The following is a 24,224-nucleotide window of genomic DNA, read 5'->3' as shown; positions in this document are numbered from 1 at the left end:
CTAGTAATTATCAATGCGTCTTGATTGCATGGTTGATCAATTTCGGACTGCAGAAGTTGATAAAAATCTTCAGTTTCTTCATCCTTGGCATTAGTGGTTGGTGCATAAATTTGAGTAATAGTCATATTAACTGGTCTTCCTTGTAGGGGTATGGATATTATCCTGTTACTATCAGTGTTGTATTTCAGGAAAGATCTTCAAATGTTCTTTTTGACGATGAATGGGATGCCATTACTCTTCAATTTGTCATTCCCGGCAGAGTATACCACATGATTGTCTGATTCAAAATGGCCAATACTAGTCCATTTCAGCTCACTAATGCCTAGGATATGGATCTTTATGCATTCCATTTCATTTTTGACGGCTTACAATTTTCCTAGATTCATACTTCGTAATTCCATGTTCTGATTATTAATGGATGTTTGCCTCAGTTTCTTCTTATTTTGAGTCATGCCAACTTTCTGACAGCAATTACAACTTATTGACAGAAATTACAATAATTGGCTGTGCAACCCTACCTTAATCAACACAAGATTTCCATCACTGTTACCCCTCGCCTTTCCCTCTGCCTTCTGCTCCTGGTAATCACTAATAAACTTTGTTCTCTATACATTTGTCTGCTCTTGTCTTTTTATATAAGTGAGGTCAAACAATATTTGTCCTTTTGTGATTGACTTATTTCACTCAGCATATCCTCCAGCTCTGTTCATTTTGTAGCATATATCAAGAATTCATTTCTCCTGCTGGCTGAGTCGTATTCCACTGTATGTAAGTACCACATTTTGTTTATCCATTCATCTGTTGATGGGCATTTATGTTGTTTTCACCTTTTGGCTATTGTGAATAGTTCTTCAATGAACATTGGTGTACAAGTCTCTGAGTCTCTGCTTTCAAGTCTTTTGGGTACATACCTAAAAGTGGGATTGCTGGGTCATATGTTAGTAGTACATCGACGGGGAGTTGCCAGAAACTCCAGTCGAATTCAGAAGAGGATGTGGAATGAAGGATATCATTACTGATGTCAGATGGATCTTGGCTTAAAGCAGAGAACACAATAAAAGATATTTACCTGTGTTTAATTGACTATGCAAAGGCATTCAACTGTGTGATTCATAACAAATTGTGGATAACATTGTGAAGAATAATAATTCCAGAACATTTCATGGAACATGTAACTAGAACAAGAGGCAGTCATTCGAACAGAACAAGGGGATGCTGCGTGGCTTAAAATCAGAAAAGGTTTTCATCAGGGTTGCATCCTTCCACCATACTTATTCAATCCGTATGCTGAGCAAATAACCTGAGAAGATGAACTATATGAAGAATCAGGCATCAGAACTGGAGGAAGATTCACAAATAATGTTCAATAGGCAGATGACAACCTTGCTTGCTGAAAGCACTTAAACTGCTGAAGATCAAAGACTACAGCCTTCTATATGGATGACACCTCAACTTAAAGAAAGTGAATATCCTCACAACTGGACCAATCAGCAACATCATGATAAACAGAGAAAATACTGAAGTTGTCAAAGATTTCATTTTACCTGGATCCACAATTAGCACCCATGGAAATAGCAGTCAGGATATCAAACGATATATTGCATTGGGTAAATCTGCTGCAAAAGACCTCTTTAAAGTGTTAAAAAGCAAAGATGTCACTTTGAGAACTAAGGTGTGCCTGATCCAAGCCGTGGTATTTTCAATTGCCTCATATGCATGCAAAAGCTAGACAATGAATAAGGAAGACTGAAGAAGAATTGATGCCTTTGAATTGTGGTGTTGCTGAAAAATATTGAATATACCACAGACTGCTGGAAGAATGAATAAATCTGTCTTGGAAGAAGTACAGTCAGAATGCTCCTTAGAAGCGAGGAGGGTGAGATTTTGTCTCATGTACTTTAGACATGTTATTAGGAGGGAGTCCCTGGAGGGCATTGCCCTTGGTAAAGTAGAGGGTCAGATTTTGTCACATGTACTTTGGACATGTTATTAGGAGGGACATTAGAAGAACATTGTGCTTGGTAAAGTAGAGTGTCAGTGAAAAAGAGGAAGATCTTCAAGGAGATGGATTGACAGTGGCAGGAACGATGGGGTCAAATATAACAATGATTGTGAGGATGGCGCAGTATCAGGCAGTGTTTCATTCTGTTTCATTATGAGTGGGAACAGGCTTGATGGCATCTAACAACAACGCGGTAGTTCTATTTTTAGCTTTTTGAGGAACTGCAACAGTGTTTTCTGCAAAGGCTGTAACATTTTGCATTCCCACCCTATTTGTCTTTTTGTTATTAAGTTGTCAAAGTTTTATACGTATTTTGGTTATTATGTTTTTGTTGGATATATAATTTCTGAAGATATTCTCCCAGTTGGTAGCTTGTCTTTTCACTTTTTTGGTAAAGTCTTTTGATGGGTAAAGCTTTAAATTTTATGAGTTCCCATTTAGTTTGTCTTACGCTGTTTGTGCTTTTGTTATTATATTAGATAATCCATTGTGAAAAGCTAGGCCTGACAGCATTACCCTTCTTGTTCTTCAAAAATTTTATGGTTTTAGTTTGCACATTTAGGTACTTAAATCCATTTTGAATTTGTTTTTGTGTATGGTGTGAGGCATGGATCCTGTTTCACCTTTCTGTATGTGGAAATACAATTTTCCCAGCATCACTTATTGAACACACTCTTCTTTCCCCATCAAATGGACTTAGCACGCTTGTCAAAAATCAGTTGACCATAGATGTGTGGATTTATTTCTGAACTCTCAATTACATTCCATTGGTCGATGTGTCTTTTGTTATAAAAGTACCAGGCTGTTTTGATTACCATAGCTGTACAGCATGTTTTAAAATCAGAAAGTGTGAGTCCCCCTACTTTGTTCTTCTCTTTCAATATTGGTGTAGCTATTTGGGGCCTCTTGCCACTCCATATAAAGTTGAATATTGGTTTTTCTATTTCCGTAATGAAGGCTGTTGGAATTTTGACTGGGATTGCATTGACATCTTAACAATATTAAGTCTTCCAATCCATGAACTTGGAATATCTTTCCATTTATTTAAGTCTTCTTTAATCTCTTTCAGCAGTGTTTTACAGTTTTCATTGTATAAATCCTTCATGTTCCTTGTTAGATTTATTCCTAGGTATTTTATTCTTTTTGATGCTATTGTAAATGGAATTGTTTCCTCAATTTCCCTTTCAGATTTCTCATTACTGGTGTATAGAAACCCAACTGATTTTTTTTTTTTTTTGTAACCTTGTACTCTGCAACTTTGCTAAATTCCTCTATTAGCTCTAGAAGTTTTCTTGTGGACTCTTTGGGATTTTCTATGTATAAGATCATATCATCTACAAATAGAAATAATTTTACTTCTTTCCAATCTGGATACCTTTTTATTTCTTTTTCTTGTCTTACTGCTCTGCTTAGGACTTCTAATACAATATTGTATAGAAGTGGCGAGAGTGGGCACCCTTGTCTTGTTCCCAGTTTCAGTGGGAAAGATCTCAGTCTTTTTCCATTAAGTATGATGTTGGCTATTGGTTTTTCCATATATGCCCTGAATCACATTGAGAAATTCCCTCTTATCCCACTCTTTTTAGGGTTTTCATCAGGAAAGAACGTTGCACTTTATTGAATGCTTTCTCTGCATCCATGTAGATGATCATGTGGTTCTTTCCCTTTGTTCTATTGATGTGGTGTATTGTCCCCATCTCTTCTGATGATGCTCTCCACTCTCAGCCACTCAACAGTGTAGAAAGTGACCTATGTAAGCCTTAGTTTTTTTTTTTTTGTAAATATAAAAAAGGACACTTTTGAGAGATTAGATGTATATCATTGCTTATCTTCTATGTATCTCAGCCTCCTGAGGTTAACATATTCTCACAAGTTACTGTAACATGATTAATTTTTGTCTTCAGCAAGTGACTTTGGAAACTACAAGGCCCATGTTCAATGAAGGGAATCACAATTCCAATAACATGAATATTGCCCATAAACACTCAGTGTTAATCTTGAAGCTGTATGGAAATGATAGATAGGAGGGTAGAGGAGATTGCTGTTAAAAAGTCTCTAGCTGCAGACATCTAAAATCAGTCCCTAATACACTCCTCACAATGACTAAAAATAAAAGGGCATGAGTACCTCCTGCTCTCCCAACTACCACCCACTTCTATACCTCTTTCAGGCTGCTCATTTGGGGCTTTTTTCCACCTCTTTAGCTGTTAACATCCTTTTTAATATGGTCCACAAAGAGTATAAATGATTGGATGGGAGAGTTAGAGTGATTCTTTATGGGACCTTCTCTGAATCTTGTAACCCACACTCCAAAGGACAGCCCCAGGGCATTGAACTCACTAGAGGTGTTCCTAGACTCACAGCGTTGAAGGGCAGCCAAGGTGACAATATCTGAGGGTACCAACAACATAACACAATTAAACCACCTACATTTATAACGGTGTCGCTGAATAACTGAAGTAAATTTATTTCTGATTTAAGAATCATGAAAGAGAAACATTAACTCTCACATTACAGAAATAGCAGTAAAATAAAATACACAGGGATGGGGTTTGGGTGATAACAAGAGCAAAGTAAAATAGCAAATGAAAAATAGTAACTTTTAACTTTAAATACAAAGGTGAAGCAATTTAATAGGGAATTTTGTTAATAAGAAAAATATATGTCCCATGTCTTCATTACATACTGTACAAAATAAAATATTGCACCTTTAAGTCATATAATAAATATATACAAAGTATTTTACAAATGATCTTTCTTTTAATTTAAAAACCTTTAACTATCAAGTGCGATCGATGATTGAAAACTCCTGGGCTGGTGTAGCCTCTTCACTTTCCCCATCCATCCCCAACCACCAAACCATCCACGTACAGTAGTGCTCATCCCAGTGTCAGTGAGGCTGAAGTCACAACAAGAGAGACCTGGTGTTCAGAATATGGTAGATAGACTCAGCAAGCTCGCCCACACAAAAATCGAAAGCTACAATGCATTCTTCGCTTATTATTGACTAGGGACTAGGTCCAGCACAACCTGCTTCAGGTAACTTCGTTGCCAAACAGGCTGCTGACAGCATGTGTACAGACAGCTGGGACACTGAATTAGGAAGTGTGCCCACTTACTGGGAGCTGTCTGCCAGCTAAAGCCGTAAGTGGTAGTATATGAGGGAAAGATCCCCATAACTAAATCAGCTTCAGAACTTAAAATTGAATGCCAGCCTTAATTAACTTCAGCAGCAACGTTTACTCCAAACTTAACCTCCACCCTGACATTATCACTGGCACCAGCATTGGCACCAATCCAAGCCCAACTCAACCCTGACCTAACCTGGCCCTAACTCTAACCCCTAAAGCCAACTCTATCCTTAGCCCTAACTTAACTTCCATTCTTATCTAACCCAATCCTAGCCCTAATCCTAAAACTAAAGCTAACCCTAACAGTATTTCCCAAATTCTAGACCAAATGCTAAGGCTAACCTCTAGTTCTAAGTCTAACCTCTGGCCTAACTCTAATTCACTTCGGATTTACTGGCAAATCAACTGTAATTAAAACATTTGTTGTAAACAATTATTTTTAACTATCATGCTTCATATTTACTTTCTTATAATTTTTCCAAAATAAAAATCCTTAGGAATACTATTTGATGCATAAATTAGGTCTGATAAGGGTTTGATTTTCTGTTTGTGTGCAAGAGAATAGTGCTTAGAAAAAGTTCTATTCACAGCTCCTAAAAGAAAGCTTTGGATATTACTTAAAAATCAGTAGAAAAGGTTAACTTTCCCACTCCTTTGATTTCCATGACGCCTCATTTGGTCACAGACAGATTTCCATAGTTGCAAAACTGGCTGCCACATCTACTCTGTGTTTTTTCCTGTGGGTGCAGGAGCAAGGACAAGATGCCACTTGCCCCCCCCCCCCAATAAATCCTCAGGTCGGTCTGTGTTAAGCAAGCCTGTCCAGAGTGATTGCCTCTTTTTCATAGGCTCAACCAGACCAGTTGCCATCGAATCAGTTCTGACTCATGGCAACCCCATAGGTGTCAGAGTAGAACTGTGCTCCATACGGTTTTCAATGGCTGTGATCTTTCAGAAGCAGATCACCAGGGCTTTTTTCCAAGGCACCTCTGTGACCTTCAACCTCTAACCTTTTGTTCGCAGCTGAGTGCTTAACTGCGCCACTTAGTGCCAACATTTTTAATAACTACTGGCCAGAGCTTCTAAAGTGTAAATCCCTTATTAACCTGTTGAAATCCTAAAACTTGAGAGAGAAGGAAGTCATCAATTGTTGTGTCTCCCAAGTCTCCAGGATGGACTACTCTATGCTAGTCTACGAATCCCAAGAAAGAAGCAGCGTGTGGTGGTGTGTTCCCGGTCTTGCTGTTTTCCTGCTGAGAAAGACATGGCGAGGACCAAGTGCAATGGCATGTGCGCCAATGTATCATGGCTAGTCCTGGAATACATTGCTTAAAAGAGCTGAAGTTAAAATACCAGCCGTGGGAAAATGTCACTTGACAAAATTTTAACAGTGGTGTTTTTGCATCAATTTCTGTTTGATTGTGGAATCTAGTCTTTTAAGAGAGTCATGTTTTTGAACCAGCCACGTGGGGAAAAGAGCTTTTAGGTTTTTCTTTTATCTTCACAGCAGCATCATGACCCCGCCAAAGGTTTATCCTTCTTGACATGACTGGCAGCACCTCTGTTTGTAGAGGTCTATGGAACACAAATTAAGATGCTTTACAAACATACAGTAGTGAGTGGTGTCTGTGCAGTCTCCTGCAAAAAAGGAAAAAAAAAAAAATCCATAATATGTAGCTCATTAGACAAAAAAACAAAAAACCCAAACTAGTTGCCGTTGAGTTAATTCTGACTCGTAGTGACCCTATGTGTGTCAGAGCAGAACTGTGCTCCATAGGGTTTTCAATGGCTATGATCTTTTGGAAGTAGATTACCAGGTCATTCTTCCAAGGCACCTTTGGGTGGATTTGAACTACCAACCTTTAGGTTAGAAGCGAGAACTTTAGAAACCTAGTTAAAAAAAAAAAATCATTTGATTTTATAAAAAGCTATAAATTGAGATCACAGAGTGAGAAGAAATAAGTGGCCTTTCCTTGCTCTCTGGGGACCTCACAGTCCTGCTGGTCCATGCTACCTCTCTCAGTGGTTAGAATAGAAGTGCTTACCTTTTAGGAGGTCATGGACCCCCTGGAAAACTTATGAAAAGCTATGGACCTGCTAGCTAGAAATATACACATAAGTACTAAATATTACACATATTTTCAGGATATTTGCATATCTATACAAGCCCATTCATGGTACCCCTGTCTCCGAGGATGAGGCTACAGGAAGAAGGGAAGTCTGAGAAGAGGCTGCCAGTGATTGTTAGCAATGCAGCGACCAGTGTCACTGACAGCCTACTGATTCAACTATTTCTGCTCTAAAGAACATGGTGTCACATCCACACCAAAGTAGCTCATCTTCTAATAGCCCAAGCTGCCACCACCCCCTTGGAATGGCCCTTCAGGTGTGAGATGGAGGAGAGAAGCATCACCCGGGTCTGGTTTGGACAAAGTGTCTGGGGTAGTGGTGATACCTGAGCGGGGTACGTACTGTCACAGGAAGGCCCAAGACAGTGCCGCCAGGAAGTTGGCTTCTTTTGCTGCCCGCAGTGTCTCTCAGCCACAGGTTTGCAGCTCGTTCTGTGCACACAGTCCACCTTCCGAGCCTGGAAGCCCCTGCCACAGGCTGTTGTACAGGGCCTCCAGGGGCCTGTGCGCCAACACACATCACAGGCCCCTGACGAGCAGTTCCTTCTAAAGGTAGGGGGTCTGAAATGAAACAAGCAGAGAACAGGAGAGGCGGGATGCCACCTCTTTCTAGGATCAAGCCTTTTACCCTACTATATATTTAATGTACTGAAAGGTTTCACAATTACAACCCTATTCATTAGGAAACAGATTTGCACTGCCCGTGGTTGGCTAAGCAAAGTAGCGATGCAATGATGATCATAATACAGAGCATTAGATTACTTCGGGGCACAGACTATTTTCAAGCCATTAAGAATGACCCTACACTCTAAGTTAACCCCAGATGTACCAGGAAGTTTCTGGAGACTGTCACGGATGCATGACGGGAGAAGGCCTCATTTAAGAGATGAAAGAAATCTTAAGATTTAATTTAAGAAAACTTATTTAAGGCTTTTCATGTGCCAGGCACATGGGTATGAGAGAGTACAGATGGGCAAAACAGCCCCAGTGCCAAAAAAAAAAAAAAAAATTAATCTATGGTAAGAATCAACAAGTGACCAAACCACCACCAAGAGAGGAGCCAACGGTGAGGACGCACACTCTTCTCACACATGGAGAAAAAAGATCAGTCGGAGAATGCGGATGCAAACATTCTTGCCACTGGAAAAGTTTCTCCTCTTGCACTGATGGTGTATGTAAGGTGTCTCTGTCTTAGATGCTTCAGCTAAGACAGAGACCAACCCTTCACCTTGATGCCACACAGCCTAGAATTTACTGGAAAATGACAAGATTTCTTACCACCTATGGCTGAGATTCCCTGCTTAGATGTGCCACAGAGAAGGCATTACAAGCAAACCCTGGGTTTCCACTGACTTCCAACACCAAGTCAGGGCAGACACATCAAAAGATATAGTACCCAGATAAGCTGGAGCAGATCAATTTAGGCAAGGAAGGGAAGGACGACCCATAATAAACCATTTCAATTTTGTTAATACCTCTTAAGTTTTCTAAGCATTTGAAACATATTCTGGTATGAGTATGCGTTTCTATGTGTGCAATCTTGTCTGCTAAGAGAAGCTCTTTCAGGCTTGCATTTAGGTCACACCACGGCTTGTTAGGAGCTACCAAAAACCATCTGCGAAGATGGTTTCCTTAGCCTTTAAAACAGAACAGAAAGGTAATGTCTTCTGACTTTTAAAAAGACATTTACCCTGCTGGGTAGAACCACCTTACTGGACCTGTTTGGGGTTATCTGCCCTTGCTCCCTAGGTGAAGGCTTCTGGAAGATATATTTGTACTACACAAGGATGATGTACTGGAAGAAGACCTTCAATGTAGTCTGGTTCAATAATTGTCTTTCTCCCAGGAATCTGGAGGTTGCTGGAACAAGACATGTAAACCTGAAGGCTGGAGTGGTAGTGGCCATATTCTGCCACGTAGGCAAGAGATGTAGAGAAAACCAGTTTACAGAAAGAACAGAGAATGAAGCAGAAACCTTTGTCCTGGGAAATCTTTTTCCATTATTTCTTTTTTAAATTTTCCACCCTTCCATTTCTCTCCCATATCTCTTTTCCAAAACCCAATTTAATTAGCTATTGTTGCTGTTATTATTAAGTGCTGTTGAGTCAGTTTTGACGCATGGCAACTCCATGTGACAGAGTATTGCTCCCCCGTGGGTTTCCTAGGCTGTGTATCTATCTGTCTATGAGCAAATTGCCGGATCTTTCTACTGCAGAGCCACTGGGTGGGTTTGAACCACCAACCTTTCAGTTAGCTGCTGAGCACTTAACCATTGCACCACGAGGGCTCCTAATCAGCTATTTTATCTCCCAAAAAATCTCTCCATGTTTTTTAATCTTCTCCATATTTTCTGCATCTTAATTTTGCTCCCTTTGCATGAGAATGTATAGCATATCCAAGGAACCAAAAGAAGGCCAATATAGTTGGAACATGAAGAATGAAAGAAGTAAGGTCTTGGATGAGGCTATGGAGGGAGATAAGACCTCACCATGCACTATTTATAGGCCACATTAAGAATTTTAGTCAATCTTCTTCCTAAGAGCAAATGAAGCTTCTCATGTGATTTAATCTAGCAGGGAAATGGGTTGTGGTATGATCAGAAAGGCATTTTGGAAAGGATCATTCCAGCTACAGTGTGGAGACTGGATTGGAGAGGAGCATCAATGGAGGAAGACCAGATAGATGGCTATGGGAGTGGACCAGGTAAAATATGATGGTGGCCTCAGTAATGGTGCTAGAATTGGAAAAAAGTGGTGGATTCAAGGAAAAAAAGAAAAAAAAAAACAGCTAGAGCATATAAAAAGTAATCTGAGAAGTATAAAATAAAACTAGATATAATTTTTCACCCACCAGATTAGCAAACATTTTTCACACTGAAAACCTATGGAATGTTGATGACAAAAGTGGGGAGGGCACTCTCATACACTGTTGGTATAGACATTTTGATGGTAATTTGGTAGTATCAAAATGAGCATGCCTGTCAATTCAATTTACATCTAAGAATTTACCCTATAATTTATCCCCATGTACACAAAGAGATATGTTCCAGTATGTTTACTGTAGCATTTGTTGGCGATGGCAAAAAATTTGAAGCAATCAAATGTTCATCAGCATGTAATATTAAATATAACGATTAAAAAGAATAAAATGAATCTTTACATACTAAGAAAAAGTCCATAACATTGTTAAACGGAAAAAACAAGTTTCAGGAAAATATGTACGGCATGTTAAAAAAAAATTCAGTGTGTAAACTAAGGACACAAGGGAAAGATCAGTCCAAAGAACTAATGGAACACACTTACCACGGCCTCCACCAGACTGAGTCCAGTACAACTAGATGGTGCCCACCTACCACCACTGACTGCTCTGACAGGGATCACAATACCAGGTCCCAGACAGAGCTGGAGAAAAATGTAGAACAAAATTCTAACTCAAAAAGAAAGACCAGACTTGCTGGCCTGACAGGGACTGGAGAAACCCTGAGAGTATGGCCCCCAGACATCCTTTCAGCTCAGTAATGAAGTCACTCCTGAGGTTCACCCTTCAGCCAAAGGATGGACAGACCCAGGGGCAAGGACTAGAAAGCAGGAGGGAATAGGAGAGCTGGTAATACAGAACCCAAGGTTGAGAAGGGAAAGTGTTGACATGTTGTGGGGTTGTTAACCAATGTCATAAAACAATACGAGTACTTTTTAATGAGAAAATAGTTTGTTCTGTAAACCTTCATCTAAAGTACAATAAATTAAAAAAAAAAATTGAATCTGTGTGTGTGTGTGTGTGTGTAAATATATCTTTGTAAACACAAAGAAAAATATCTGGGATGCTGCACATAATTTGTGTGTGGTCTCTATTTTCTCTGCAATGTAGGAAACTAGGTTTTCTGTTGAGACTGAGGGCAGCTGTTCTACATATTTTCCATTTGAAAAGAATGGGTCTGGCTTGAAATCATGTTGTGGAGAACAGGAAATGCAGCTGAGTCTACGTCACAAACCTTATTGAAGAAGGCTCAAAATGGTAGCCAAGCCAACTGTCCAGATCACCCATTTTCTTCAGCAAGACTCAGGTTGGGGATGAGGAAGAAAGAGTCACTTACTGAGCATCTTCTATGACCCAGGCTCCTTAGGAGCTTCATGCTAAGCTAATTAAAAACTTCTCAACCTTAAATCCAAATGGATGATAATAACTCATTTTGCAGATTAGAAAGCTAAACTAGAGAGATTAGGAGGCCTAAGGTCACACAATAAGAAAGTGACAGAACTGCAAAGTCCCTGGTTAGTATGCCCTTGAGGCTCTGCTGGCCGGAGCACTGTCCTCTGGGATAGTGGAGCCACAAGATGGGAGGAGTCTGGTTTCTAAGTAACTTAATGGAGCAAAGCTCTTCCACCCCTAAAGCATCTACTAGCTCTGGCTTTATGCAAGAGAACAATAAACTCCCTTCTTATATAAAGCCCTTCATGAAAGTTTCATTCTCTGTTAAAATACTGTACCAATATCCTAATCAAAAGAATTCATAAACAGGTATAAAGCAGTTCGTCCAAAACATTGGGAAGATTTAATGTGTAAACCTAAATATATTAAAGGCAACGATAAATATTATAGTAAGCATATTGAAAGCAACAAGAAATTTCATTAGGCTTAGCCAAGTCTACATATAGGAGGAAAAGCATCTGTCTGCCCTCAAGACTACCCCTTGTTTTCCCTTTAGGATTGTCTCTCTCCATATGTTTATGTCCAAATAATCTGTAATCATAAATAGTACATATTACTTAATACTTCAGATGTATATTCTGAGGGTGACACCATAAGAAATCATAATTTAATCAGATCTGTCAGTTTTGAGAGGTGGTAGAAATTTGAAATAATTCATTTTCGCAAGTAGTTTCCGTCACTGATGGAGGGAGGAGAGATTGTGTGTGCCTCAGGGCAGGCCAGTACCTCCTTCTGTCATCGCAGTGGGAATCTGGGGCTGCAGAGTCGTGGTGCTGTTGACCGATCGGGTGACGCCGCTGCTGCATCCTCACGGCGTGACGCATGCAACGCCCAGGACACTGCAACAAAAGCAAAACGTGGCATCAAACCTGTGCAGGCTGTGTGCACCCAGGTCACACACTGAGGCAAGACGGCCAAAGACCGGTCACAGAGGGACCAGCCGTCCCCGGGGCAGTCAGGGAGGGGCGGAGCCCAGGTCACACACTGAGGCAAGACGGCCAAAGACCGGTCACAGAGGGACCAGCCGTCCCTAGGGGCAGTCAGGGAGGGGCGGAGCCCAGGTCACACACTGAGGCAAGACGGCCAAAGACCGGTCACAGAGGGACCAGCCGTCCCCAGGGGCAGTCAGGGAGGAGCGGAGCCCAGATCACACACTGAGGCAAGACGGCCAAAGACCGGTCACAGAGGGACCAGCCGTCCCCAGGGGCAGTCAGGGAGGGGCGGAGCCCAGGTCACACACTGAGGCAAGACGGCCAAAGACCGGTCACAGAGGGACCAGCCGTCCCCCAGGGGCAGTCAGGGAGGGGCGGAGCCCAGGTCACACACTGAGGCAAGACGGCCAAAGACCGGTCACAGAGGGGCCAGCCGTCCCCAGGGGCAGTCAGGGAGGAGCGGAGCCCAGGTCACACACTGAGGCAAGACGGCCAAAGACCGGTCACAGAGGGACCAGCCGTCTCCCAGGGGCAGTCAGGGAGGGGCGGAGCACAGCCTGGGAACCAGACACCCCTCCCTCAGAGCCAGGAAGAACTGAATTCCCTCTTTTTCCTTTTCTCCTTTGAAACTTAAACTGCTTCTGTGCAAAAGGGAGAAAGGCAGGACAAATCTTGAGTTGGCAGGGTTTATGTCTGGAAGTAGAAGTTCCTGGGTGGTGCAAGTAGTTTACACGCTTTGCTGCTAACCAAAAGGTTACAGGTTCAAGTCTACCCAGAGTTGTCTCGGAAAAGAGGCCGGGCAATCCACTTCTGAAAAATCAGCCATTGAAAACTTTATGGAACACAGTTCTACTCTGACACACACGGCGTAGCCATGAATTGAAACAGACTTGGTAGCAACTGGTTACTGGTTAACTTCAGAAATGACTACACTTAAAACCAGAAGTGACCAAAAACTTTGGTTTTTCTGCTGTGAGCAAAAATGAAGGCTTGTGTGCTAAGGTGAGTTCAATTACATAAAAAAAGAAAACAAAATTGGTGGGTGGTTCTAAAATGTTTGTGTAGTCATTGTCTTTGCTATCTAGTGCTGCTATAACAGAAATGACATAAGAGGGTGCCTTTAACAAACAAAAATTTATTTTCTCATAGTTTAGGAGGCTAGAAGTCCCAATTCAGAGCTCTGGCTCTAGGGGAAAGCGTTCTCTCTCTGTCAGCTCTGGGGGAAGGTCCTTGTCTCTTCAGGTTGTTTACTGGCTCCTTGGAGATCTCCATGTGGCTTGGCATCAATCTTCCCTCATCTCTGCTTCTTTCCCTTGCTTGTTTAATCTTTTTTATACCTCAAAGGAGACTGACTTAAGACACACCCTATACTAATCCTATCTCATTAACAGGATTATAACCACAAGCATAGAAGTTAGGATTTACAACACATATTTTGGGGGGACACAATTCAATCCATAACAGTCATATAATACTCATCAATTTTTCTTATAATTTGTTTTTAGTTTTATACTTGAAAAAAATCTTTCCCATCATGGTAGTTTCAAGGTTCATTCATGTTGTAACAAGTATCACTACCTCATTCCTTTTTTATGGCCAAAGAATATTCCATTGTATGGATATAACACATTTTATTTACCTATTCATCAGTTGATTGGCATTTGGGTTGTTTCTATGTTTTGGCTATTATGATAATACTTCTATTAATAGTGCACAAATTTTTGTGTGGACATATATTTTCATTTCTCTTGGGTATATACCTAGGAGCAGAATTGCTGGGTCACGTAGTAACTCTATGTTTAACTTTTTGAAGAAACGTCAAACGGTTTTTGAAAGAGGCTGAACCATTTACATCCCTACCAGCAGTGTATGAGTGTTACAATTTCTCCACATCCTCGCCAACATTTGTTATTATCTGTCTTTTTAATTACAGCCATGCCACTGAGCAAATAATCCAAGAAACTGGACTATATGAAGAACACAGCATCCGGATTGGAGAAAGGCTCATAAACAACCTTCAGTATCCAGATGACACAACCTTGCTTGCTGAAAGTGAAGAGGACTAGAAGCACTTACTGCAGAAGATCAAAGACTACAGCCTTCAGTATGGATGACACCTCAATATAAAGAAAACAAAAATCCTCTCTCTCTCTCAGACACACACACACACATACACACACACACAAAACAACCAAAAACCAAACCCATTGCCGTCAAGTTGATTCTGACTCATCGTGATCCTAAAGGACAGAGAACTGCCCCTTAGGGTTTCCAAGGAAATGCCTGGTGGATTCGAACTGCTGATCTTTTGGTTAGCAGCCGTAGCTCTTTACCATTACGCCACCAGGGTTTCTGAAAAATCCTTACAACTGAACCGATAAGCAATATCATGATAAATGGAGAAAAGATTGAAGTTGTCAAGGATTTCATTTCACTTAGATCCACAATCAACGTGCCTGGAAGCAGCAGTCAAGAAATCAAATGATGTACTGCATTGGGCAAATCTGTTATAAAAGACCTCTTTAAAGTGTTAAAAAGCAAAGATGTCTCTTTAAGGACTAAGGTGCATCTCACCCAAACCATGGTATTTTCAATCACCTTATATGCATGCAAAAGCTAGACAATGAATAAGGAAGACCAAAGAAGAATTGATGTCTTTGACTTATGGTGTTGGCAAAGAATATTGAATGTACCACAGACTGCCAGAAGAGCAAACAAATCTGTCTTGGAAGAAGTATAGCCAGAAAGCTCCTTAGAAGCAAGGATGGCAAGACTTTGTGTCACGTACAGTGGACATATTACCAGAAGGGACCAGTCCCTGGAAAAGGATATCGTGCTTGTTACAGTAAAAGGTCCACAAAAAAAGAGGAAGACCCTCAAGGCGATGGATTGACACAGTGACTGCAACAATGGGCTCAAAGATAGCAACAATTGTGAGGATGACACAGCACCAGGCAGTGTTTCATTCTGTTGTACACAGTGTCAATGTGAGCTGAAACTAATTCAATGGCACCTACAACAACAAATGCCAGTGGATGTAAAATGGTATTTCATTATGATTTTGATTTACATTTCCTTGATGGCTAATGATGAAAGCGTTTTTTCATACGCTTGTTGGCTATTTGTATATATTTTTTTCACAAAATGTCTATTCAGATCTTTTGACAATTTTTTAAATTGGATTATCTGTGTTTTTATTATTGAGTTGGAAGTGTTCTTTATATATTCTGTATACATGTTTCTTATCAGATACATGATTTACAAATATTTTCTCCCATTCTGTGGGTCGTCTTTTCACTTTCTTGATGGTATCCTTTGCATTACAAAATTTTTTAATTTTTATGAAGTTCAGTCTAAGTTCAATCTTTCTGGACTTTGTTGTTTTTGTTGTTGCTTGTGTTTTTGGTGTCATATCTAAGAAACCATTGCCTAACCCAAAGTCACAAAGATTTATGCCTTTGATGTCCTCTAAGAATTTTACAGACAATTTTAGCTCTCAAGTTATTTAAGTCTTTGATACATTTTGAGTTAATTTATATATATGGTATGAGGTAGGGGTCCAGCTTCATTGTTTTGCTTGTGGGTACTCAGTTGTCCCAGCACCATTTGTTGAAAAGGTTATTCTTTCCCAATTGAATGGTCTTGGTGGTCCTATAGAAAATCAGTTGACATAGGCATATGAGCTTATTTCTAGACCCTTAGTTCTATTCCACTGATCTACATGTCTACCTTATGCTAGTACTACATTGTCTTAATTACTGTAATAACTTTTAAATTGGGAAGTGTGAGTCTTCCAACCTAGTTCCTTTTTAAATATTGTTTTGGCTATCCTGGGTCCTTTGTACTTCCATATAAATTTTAGGATCAGCTTTGAAACTTCTACAAAGACGCCAACTGAGATTTTGACAGGGATTGCATTGAATCGGCAGGTCAATTTGGGGAGTGCTGCCATCTTATTTACATCTTCTTTAATTTCCTTCAACAATGTTTGTAATTTTATATCATCTATTTTTAAAACCATTATTTTCCCTGTGATTAACTTGTCTTCGAACTTTAACGCGTTTCACGTGCCCTCATTCTACTCCACGACCCATGTCTCTTCCTGCAGCATTTCACTTATGGCACATGCTCTGACACACTTCCAATAATTTCTGTTTTTCTAAAAATTTCTTCTTCTCATTTATTTGTTCTCTAATATGAATGTCAGAAGTGTCTTGTCAAGTTCAACAAAGAAGTTCTACTGAGATTTTAATTGGCATTCTATTACATGTATCAATTTATTTAAGGGAATGGACATCTTCAGAGCACTGAGATTTTCCATTTGTGAATACAGCAGGTCATTTGTTTAAATAACCTTTCCTCTGTGTATTTCAACAATGGGTTATATTTTTTCTTACGGGTTCCTACACATTTCTTTAAAAATTTTACCTAAGTGTTTTTTATTATGATATTATTTAAGGTAGCATTTGGGATATGAGTTCCGAGATTCTTGTGCAGATATCTCTAATGTTCTCCTTTTCTTGAAGGCTGCCTATTGCCACAAACCAGTCTATCTTAGAGCTTCTGTTATTGAGCTGCTATATTCAAAGGTCCCGAACTGGCTTCACCTTTGTATCTAAAAACAGAAACTCTAGCATTTCCAAAAGTAAACCTTGAGTTCAGAGACATATATTCATTTTAGAGACCAACCAGATTTTTTCCAAAATTAAAATAAATGTTTATTAGAAACAAGGTGATGATTATACAATTGACAACACACTGGATTTGTCAGCTTTACCTGGGTCCCTGGTTCAACGACCCACTGAACACACAGATGACTGGAACATGGTTTTCTCCCCAGAGGCCGGTCTTTGGTGGCACATGCTCTTGGAGATACCACCTGCACAGTTCCATTGGCTTTTGTCCGTTTGCATGTTACTTGCCGACTGCGGAATCCCTCACCGCAAGACACAGAGCACTCTGACCACGCACTTGTCAACCACCTAGGAACAAAAACTACAAGACCTTAGTAAGGACTGGCACGTCAGATCTTACAGGAAGTCTCTTCGAAAGGCCAAGTTGATCCTAACACGGTGGCTATTTCAAGGCTGTTACGTGTCTCTGTGGGAATTGGCAGCAGAATAGACAACTCCTAGCCTTATTCTCAGGTTTTCTTTTACTCAGATGAACAACAGAGTCACCATCCCAAGACAACCAATATAGGGATGGGATAGAGCTATCTGCAAGTTTATGAAGAGCTGGCCCTTGTGTGGCTCCAGAGGATGGAGCTAGGACAAAATTAGGTGGAAACTTAAAAAAGGTGATTTTAATTTCTTGAAACCAAAGAGAAAAAAACATTTTTTTAGGCACCTATGTGTGGAAGACCCAGATTTGATTCCCAGCCAATTCACCTGAAGCTACATCTGTCAGTGGAGGCTAGCATGTTGCTAAGATGCTGAACAGGTTTCAACAGAGCTTCCAAACTAAGACAGACTAGGAAGAAAGGCCTGGTGATCTATTTCCAAAATGCCAATCAATGAAAGCCCTATGGTTCACAACAGTCCAATCCCATCGTGTGTGGGGTGCCATGAGTCAAGCGCCGACTCGACAGCAGCTAACAACAACAATGTACTGTTCACTCTGCAAGATACATGTTATCTCATGTAATTCTCATGTTATTTCCATTCTTGTAAGGAAGAAATGGATGTCCAGGAGGTAAATAAGTTGACTGTGGTCACATAACTAATGTGTAACAGAGCTGGGATTTGATTCTAGGTATATCTGACTCTAAGGTTTGTGGTTTAATGATTATAGGAGTGTGAACTTGGAACTGGGCACCTTAAGAGATATTAGGCTGTCTGCTATTGAAGATGTTTAAACTGCAGCTAGAGTACTGCAGAGCACGGAATCCTAATCTGAGGTCTATTCTATGGTTATCCAAGCTGTCCGTGCAGTAGGATAGGAAAAGAATTATACCTTTATTGTCATTAAGCTTTAACTAAACTTTACTATTTCCTTCAATTATAAATGTAGGCCACAAACTACTGTAATTTTAGTAGTACCTGTAATTTTGTCACCAATAGAAACCATAGATATTTTCGCATGACATTACAGTGGTGGCAGGTATCTCAAAATACAATCTGTATTCTCCACTATTTCAAATTAAATTTCCACTAAAACAAACAAAAAAAACCAAACCCATTGCTGTCGAGTCAATTCTGACTCATAGCAACCCTATAGGACAGACTAGAACTGCTCCACGGGGTTTCCAAGGAGCACCTGGCGGATTCAAACTGCCGACCTTTTGGTCAGCAGCCGTAGCTCTTACCCGCTACGCCACCAGGGTTTCCAAATGTCCACTAGATCCCGTTATTTAGTGTGTTCGTACAGAAGCATACCTATTACTATATTTTGCATTTCTAATATTTCAGTAATTGTACTTTAATATATTCAGTTTTCCTTGTAATCAAATGTATTGTGTTTTATATATTTAAAAATCTTATCTAGGGAAGGGATCCATAGGTTTCTTCAGACTACCAGAGTGGTCCATGGCAAAAAAATGTTAAGGATCCCTAGTGTAGAGAGGGAGATGGGGTTAGATGACCTCTATGGCCTTTGCTAGGTATGAAAATGTATGACTCTGTTCATTCTAGGAGTGTACAAATACTTGAGAATATTTAATAAACAGGGCTGTTAATAAATTCCCCAAATGGATTTTACTTGGTGACAGCCAGGAATTGACATAAAGCAGCTTTCTTGAATCAATTTTACCCTAGTTATTGTAGGATTAGGGAGCCCTGGTGGCACAATGGTTAAGTGTTTGGTTGCTAACCGAAAGGTTGGCGGGTCAAACCCACCCAGCAGCTTCGTGGAAGAAGGACCTAGTGATCCGCTCCAGTAAAGATTACAGTCTAGAAAACCCTATGGACAAGTTCTATTCTGTTACATGGGGTCATTATGAGTCTAAATCAACTTGATGGTACCTAACAACAACAACAATTTTGTAGGATCAGTTTGCTGTTTCCTGAGGGTGATTTTTAGCACGAGAGTTTCCTTGGAAGAATGACAATGGGCACTGGTGGACATGTCAGTCACAGTGCCTACAATATCCATAGCCTTCCAACAACTGTTTTGTTTGGCATTGTGGCCCTGTCTCACATTCTGCTCCATGGCACAGATAATTGAATCTAGTGTGGACATTTTCACAAGAGCAGTGAGCTGTATGCTTCCATTTTCACATCAGTGAAATGGGGTTTTGTCCACCTTTTTTATCCCCAGAGACAAAAATAGTACCTAGCACCTAGCAGGTGATCAGTAAATATCTGTAAGTATCTATCTCATAGGTCTGTGCTCAATAATTGCTACTATTATTTATTGATTATTTTTGCTGTGGACCGTGCTGCAATCTGGCCAATTATGTATTAGGGTCTATGTTATTGAATTGTTCATTCTAAAAATATTTTGGGAGTGCGTATGAAGGCATTGAAAATGTGCTAAGTGCTGAGAATAGAGTGTTGAGCAAGGCAGCCAAAAGTTTGCTCTTATTGAATTTATAGTCTTGTGGAGGATCAAGGTAGGCAGATAGTGGTAAGAGCTATGAAGAAAAACAATAAGGAAATATAAAAATATAGAGCATCAGAAAAACCAGTTGCTGTTGAGTTGACACTGACTCATGGTGACCCCATGTGTGTAAGAGTAGAGCTGTGCTCCAGAGGGTTTTCAATGGCCGATTTTTCAGAAGTAGATTGCCAGACCTTTCTTCTGAGTCACCTCCAGGTGGACTTAAACCTCCAATCTTTTTGTTATCAGCCAAGTGGGTGGTATAAGTGGTCAACACACTTAGCTGTTAACTGAATTTGTGTTTTAAGAGATAGTTCTGTTTATAGAGTGGAGAACGTGTTAAAGGAGGAAGACAAGTATTAGGAGGCTACTGGAATATTCCATGTGAGAAATGATGGTGGGCTGGACTCTGGCGGTGGCAGTGAAGACTGAAAAAAGTAGATGGAAGTGAGAGAAAGAGGAGAGTCTAGGATGCATTCACTGAGGTCTGGAACACTGGAAACAGATCAGTTTGGTGGAGATCATGAGTTCTGATTTTACACATGTTTTGTATACTGATTTGTAGGCTCTTACTACATAAAAAGGTCATTAATGCTTTTTTCTATGGTGCGGCCTAGATAACTATGTTTTTAACAAGTGCCTCTGATGATTCTGACCCACTGCATTGTCTCCTAGGTAAACCCATGAGTTCAGCCTCTCGACATTCTCAAGATAAGACGGTGGTATTTCAATGGTAAAATTCTTGCCTCTCTGAGACGAGAAGGCAGAGGGGGATAGGAGCTGATTGAATAGACATGGGAAATACAGGGTGGAGAGGAGGAGTATATGCTGTCACGTTATAGGGAGAGCAACTAGCGTCACATAACAATATGTGTGTAAGTTTTTGTATGAGAAACTGACATGAATTGTAAACTTTCACTTCAAGCGCAACAAAAACAACAAAATTCTTGCCTCCTATGCAGGACACATAGGTCTGATTTTTCCGTCAGTGCACCTCAGCACAGACATCACTCGTCTGTCTGCCAATGGCTGTTTGAGTGTTGCTATGATGCTGAACAGGTTTTAATGGGGCTTCCAGACTAAGGTGTGCTAGAAACAAAGGCCTGGAGACCTACTTCTGAAAATCAGCCAATGAAACAATGGTCTGATCTGCAGCCGATCATGGGGATGGTACAGGGCCAGGCAGCACTTAGTTCCATTGCCATGAGTAGGGTCAACTTGACAACAGCTGACAACAGTGCTCTCAAGAAGCTGATGGCACCGTGAGTATAGGAAGCAGATTCGAGCAGCAATTAAGAGCAGAGGCTCTCAAATCAGACTTGGGTTCTGGCCCTTGTAACTGTGTGACCTAGGAGGGTTTTTCCCAACAGTTAAATAAGAAGATAACAAGGTCTGCCTCATGCGTTATCGTGAAGTGATCCTTTAAATAGCTTAGCAGAATGACCGTGTTAAATAAATCTTAGCTTATTTTATTATTAGGTCCAAATTAGGACATGTTTTAAAACAAGCAAAAACTTGGTAATGATATAAGAAGAGTGACTACACGTACCTCGCAGGGCAGTCCCGGATGTTACAGGGCTGAAATCCAGCCAGTGGCTTCTGGAGGGGATCACAGAGGGCCTCACTCACTTCCTGCCCATTGGTCATCACACACCGGAGTCTCTGAATGCTGGTTCCCAAGTGGCCACAGGTAGCAGAACAATGTGTCCAGTTACCAGGCTCCCAAAAAGGCACTACAGAAAGAAATGAAATGTCATGACAGCCCTGGATGAGAAATGGTGATGGGCTGGAGAAGACATGGCCAAAGACCACCAGGAGCTGTCTTCTGGTGAGCTGCCTGTCCGGTTCCTTAAATAGTACATAGAGAGAAATCTGTCTCATGGTGCAAGGGGGTTCTTTAAATCTCATTTTCCCTCAACTCACTTATTATAATAACTGGTGGGAAAGGCAGCCAAAATGGGGCCCTGGACCACAGCCTGGGAAGAGGGGCTATTGTAGGCCAGCGAGATCTGCCAGAAAAATCCCTGAGAGAAGGAGTTACTCTAAGCGGCGGGCTGCCTCCTCAGCACTTTCCAAGCAGAGCCAAGAAGACAAGAGAAGAGGGCCTCTCCAAGGGGTGTTCCAAAGGCCTCTGAGTCTGCAACGTGGACAGGTGGAGAAATGAAAGATGATATAGTCAGAGCAACAGGATCAGGCATTAAGCCGTGATGTTAAAGGTGCATTTCCATTCAATCCATTCTTTTCCATTAATTCTTAATCTAAACTTCAGATTAGTCCTGAAATTGCATAAGTAATTTGTCATGGAGACATCTGGAAAGATAAAAATGGGAGTTTCCTTTAGAAAAGCAGAGGCTGACCACCTCCAGTAATTACAGCTTTTTGACTCTCATTCTCAGTCCAAATGCCTTTTTCCTTCCCTCTGACACTTAGTAAGAGATGAGGTAGGACATGATGATGACAGATTTGTGTGTGATCACAGAAGGTGCCAGATTTTCCTATAATAATCATAAGTAAATGATAGCTACCAGCTGTGTCCACAGCTTCCTCACAGAGCAGAGTGATTCCTTTAACTTCCAGCTTTCCAGCTTTTCCTTCTGATTTTTGAATTTTTGCCTTAATGTTACACATGCCTCATTTGCAAAGCAGCACAGAAAAAATGTATTTTTAGTTGAGCTCTCAGGATTCCACTTTATTTAAAAATATATAGATATTTAAAATAAAAATAGCTAAGTTTATTAGGACCCTCCCAGGTGATAGGTACTAGGTCAGATACTTTATAATCAATCTTTCATTTAATCCTTATTGCCACTTGTGAATTAGATATTTTTATTTGCAGAGGTGGAAACTGAAGGAAGCAAAGTAAGTTGCACAAGGTCCTTCCTGTATTAGTTGGGTTGGAACCTACGTGTGATTGACTCCAAGTCTAATTCCTTCTACTACGCCACATTTCACAAAGACATTGACAGTTCAGGACAGGGCATGTGTATAATTCTTTCTATTTTTTTAATTGAGGCATAATTCCTATACAGTAAGGTACTCAGATCTCAGGTGTAGAATGTGAAGAGTTTTCAACATTATACGTACTTGTGTAACCATGGACTATCGACTAGGAATAAGGATCTGGTAATCTACTTCTTAAAAAATTGGCCAGTGAAAACATTATGAATAGCAGTGGAATGATGTCTCATATAGTGCTGGAAGATGAGCCCCTCAGGTTGGAAGGCACTCAAAATACAACTGGGTAAGAGCTGCCTTCTTAAGGTAGAGTGGACCTCAATGACACAGATGAAGAAAAGGTTTCAGGATCTTCATTTCCTGATGTGGCACGACTCAAAATGAGAAGAAACAGCAGCAAACATCCATTAATAATAGGAACATGGAATGTACAACATATGAATCTAGGAGCACTGGAAGTTGTCAAAAATAAAATGGAACACATAAAGATTGATATCCTAGGCATTAGTGAGCTGAATTAGACTAGTCTTGGCCTTTTGAACTGGATAATCATGGTCTTCTATGCCAGGAATGACAAATTTAAAAGAAAAAGCATCACACTCATTGTCAAAAAGAATATTTCAAGATCTATCCTGAAGTACAGCTACCTAGCCAACTGACTGGAAAAGATCCGTATTTGTACCCATTCCAAAGAAAAGAGATCCAACAGAATGCAGAAATAATCGAACAATAACATTAATACCACACACAAGTAAAATTTTGCTGAAGATCATTCAGAAGCAGTTGCAGCAATACATAGACACGGAACAGCCAGAAATTCAAGCCAGATTCAGAAGAGGATGTAGGACAAGGGATACCATTGCTGACATCAGATGGTCTGTTGCACATAGGGTCGCTATGAGTCAGAACTGACTTGACGGCACCTAACAACAACAACCAGGAAGACCAGTTCATGTGACTATTACTGAGATTTACCCACCAACCACCAATGTCAAAGATGAAGAAACTGAAGATTTTGACCAACTTCTGCAGTCTGCAATTATCGAACATGCAATCAAGATGCACTGATAATTACTGGCAATTGGAATGAGAAAGTTGGAAACAAAGACAGGTCGGCAGGTTGAAAATATGGTCTTGATGAGAGAAACAATGCCAGAGGTTGCACAACAGAATTTTGCAAGACCAACTACTTATTCATTGGAAATAGCTTTTTCAACAACATAAATGGCGACTATACACATGGGCTGTGCTAGATGGAATACCAAGAAAAAAACCTCTTGCCATTGAGTTGATTCTGACCCACAGCGACCCTACAGGACAGAGTAGA

General features: G+C 40.4%; 1 protein-coding gene across 4 annotated transcripts in view; it reads right to left on the bottom strand.

The window, feature by feature from the left end:
- Nucleotides 1-3,719: 3,719 nt before the first annotated feature.
- Nucleotides 3,720-24,224, bottom strand: part of ADAMTSL3 (ADAMTS like 3) — a 416,580-nt gene continuing 396,075 nt past the window's right edge. For 2 of the 4 annotated variants that reach the window (XM_010593790.3, XM_064267194.1), the window contains 5 exons: nt 21,492-21,675; nt 17,181-17,385; nt 12,198-12,310; nt 7,589-7,823; nt 6,651-6,771 (listed from right to left, as the gene is read on the bottom strand). In XM_010593790.3, coding sequence (XP_010592092.2) covers nt 6,733-6,771; nt 7,589-7,823; nt 12,198-12,310; nt 17,181-17,385; nt 21,492-21,675 — 776 coding nt within the window. In that variant the 3' untranslated portion in view covers nt 6,651-6,732. Of the gene's footprint in view, nt 6,772-7,588; nt 7,824-12,197; nt 12,311-17,180; nt 17,399-21,491; nt 21,676-24,224 lie in introns of those variants that run through there. The other 2 variants (XM_064267196.1, XM_064267195.1) reach the window with 2 other exon arrangements.

Source organism: Loxodonta africana, chromosome 13 (genome assembly GCF_030014295.1).
Source record: "Loxodonta africana isolate mLoxAfr1 chromosome 13, mLoxAfr1.hap2, whole genome shotgun sequence".
Lineage (NCBI taxonomy): Eukaryota > Metazoa > Chordata > Mammalia > Proboscidea > Elephantidae > Loxodonta > Loxodonta africana.
This window is presented reverse-complemented; position numbering and strand designations above follow the sequence as displayed.